The sequence below is a fragment of the Drosophila elegans genome, unplaced genomic scaffold (genome assembly GCF_018152505.1).
Source record: "Drosophila elegans isolate 14027-0461.03 unplaced genomic scaffold, ASM1815250v1 contig_420, whole genome shotgun sequence".
Lineage (NCBI taxonomy): Eukaryota > Metazoa > Arthropoda > Insecta > Diptera > Drosophilidae > Drosophila > Drosophila elegans.
Window position 1 is genome coordinate 58,684 of NW_024545807.1, and position 2,284 is coordinate 60,967.

Genomic DNA, 2,284 nt, shown 5'->3' on the forward strand with positions numbered 1-2,284 from the left:
ACACGGACTTTCAGATGCATCGCTGCGAGCTCATGGCTGTTGCCTTTATCTACGAACAAACTTAAATGGAGAGTTTAAATCAATACTAATTATCGCAAAGTCTAAAGTGGCCCCAAGGCAATTATTGCCGCGGCTAGAATTGTGCACCGCGTATTTATTGTGTCAAACATGGGCCAAGGTTGAGGAAAAATTCGAAAATTACATTAATAACGTTTTCCTTTGGACAGATTCAAGAATTGTTCTACAGCGGCTAACCATGCACTCGTCCTGGCTAAACAGTTTCGTCGCCAACCGGATTTCTGAGATGCAATCAACCACTTCAAACATTATTTGGAGACACGTTCCGGGCAAGGACAATCCCGCGGACATAGTGCCAAGATGCTGTGCCGCATCTGAGCTTATGAAAACTATATGGTTTAGTGGACCAAGCTTCTTACGTCAACCCTCATCTGGATGGCCTCAACCAGTGATAAATTCTCAGGACACCGAACAAGAGTTGGAGCTGCGAGAATCAACAGTCCTCACATGTACCGATTGTGGCAGCAAAGAAGATGTGTTCGATTACATTATCAACAAGTTCTCATCCTATCGGCGCATTCTGCGAGTCATAGCTTTTGTGATGCGCGTCTTCAATCGAATCAAGGCCAACAGGAAATTGAACGTAGTCGATGTAATTCATACATAAGCAACTGAATTGCAATACGCGTTCAAGCACATCGTATCACATATCCAGCAGAAGACCTTTTTCAACGAAATTCAGCAGCTCAAGGAAAACAAGATTTTAAAACCCGAATTTCAAAAACTAAATCCATTCCTAGCAGCGACTGACGGATCAAACCGTTTTATAACACTATTAAGTGTAGGAGGCCGCTTAGCCAAGGCGCCCATTTCACTGGATGCATAATTGCCTGTGCTTCTTCCAAAGGATCATTGCTTAACATTGAAATTTGTTGAGTATCTGCACCGGCAGCACATGCACGCTGGACCAAAGCCTCTTATTGGAATTCTGCGACTCCAGGCTTGGATTGTAAACGCCAGAGAAATCGTTCGAAAGATTGTACGGCGCTGCACACACTGCTACCATTATAAGCCGCGTTTAATGGAACAAATAATGAAATCACTTCCAGGTGATCGCTTTCATTCTCAACGACCCTTTTTTGTAACTGGAGTCGACCTATGTGGACCATTTGCCACATCATACCGCATTCGAAGCAAAGTGCCATATAAAACATACATGGCCGTGTTTATATGCTTTTCGTCAAAAGCAATACACATAGAACTCATTTCCGATCTGTATGCTAATAACTATATTCTTTGTTTAAAGCGCTTCGTCAGTCGCAGAGGCGTCCCACTACGCATCTATTGTGACAATGCAACTAATTTCGTCGGGGCACGATCTCAGCTCGAGGACTTTAAGCAGCAGCTGTTTGACGAAGCCAATACATGAATGTACATGACTTTAGCAGCATCGTGGGAGTTTAATTCCATCCCTCCGCGAGCTCCCCACCTTGGCGGCTTGTGCGAGGCCGCAGTGAAGTCCATGAAGACCTTGATGATGAAAAGCTTGGGCAACACTGGGCTAACGTACGAGGAGCTTCAAACGATTGCAATCGCGGCGGAGGCAATCTTAAACTCAAGACCAATGGCACCCCTATCCGAAGACCCGAACGATGGAGAGGCACTTAGCCCAGCGCACCTGCTGATTGGGTCCTCTCAGATGTCTGTTCCGGAGCCTTCAATTGACAAGAGCAGACCATCCTATCTTACGCGGTGGCAGCGCATAACGTACTTGAAGCAGCAGTTCTGGGAGCTATGGAGGCGTGATTATTTACATACACTTCAGGCGCGCTTCAAATGGCTCAAGCCCGATGCCAACATTCAAATTGGCCAAATTGTAATAATTCAGGAGGATAATACACCTCCCTAGGAGTGGATCCTGGGTCGCATCACCAAAACGCGTTTTGGAGCTGTTGGACGGGTAAAAGTGGCCGAGATCAAGGTGAAAAATGGAACCATTCGTAGACCGATCTGCAAGATAGCGCCCCTGCCTGAGCGAATTAGTGCTTGAGTACTCCTTGGATCATTCGACGGGCGGAGAATGTTTGATGACATCACAACTGAACGTCAAATTACATTTTTTATTCTTTGTTTATAAATAACTTTATTTAAAAACAGTTGGTTAATTTGAATTCCTTGCCAACTTGTACTACTTAATTACCCTTCACTGTAATCATATGTTTGTATTTTGAATTCGCTCTTATACATACAGTTTACACATGTACAT

The 2,284-nt window shown here is 44.5% G+C and overlaps 1 protein-coding gene across 1 annotated transcript; it reads left to right on the forward strand.

The window, feature by feature from the left end:
* The first annotated feature begins 1,453 nt into the window (after positions 1–1,453).
* Positions 1,454–1,927, forward strand: LOC121467497. Its single transcript, XM_041708911.1, has one exon. It carries the CDS (start codon positions 1,454–1,456, stop codon positions 1,925–1,927), a length of 474 nt encoding a protein of 157 aa, XP_041564845.1.
* The last annotated feature ends 357 nt before the right edge of the window (positions 1,928–2,284 follow it).

Coding starts and splice junctions, on each gene's coding strand:
- LOC121467497 (XM_041708911.1), top strand. CDS start 1,454: ATGACTTTAGCAGCATCGTGGGAGTTTAATTCCATCCCTCCGCGAGCT.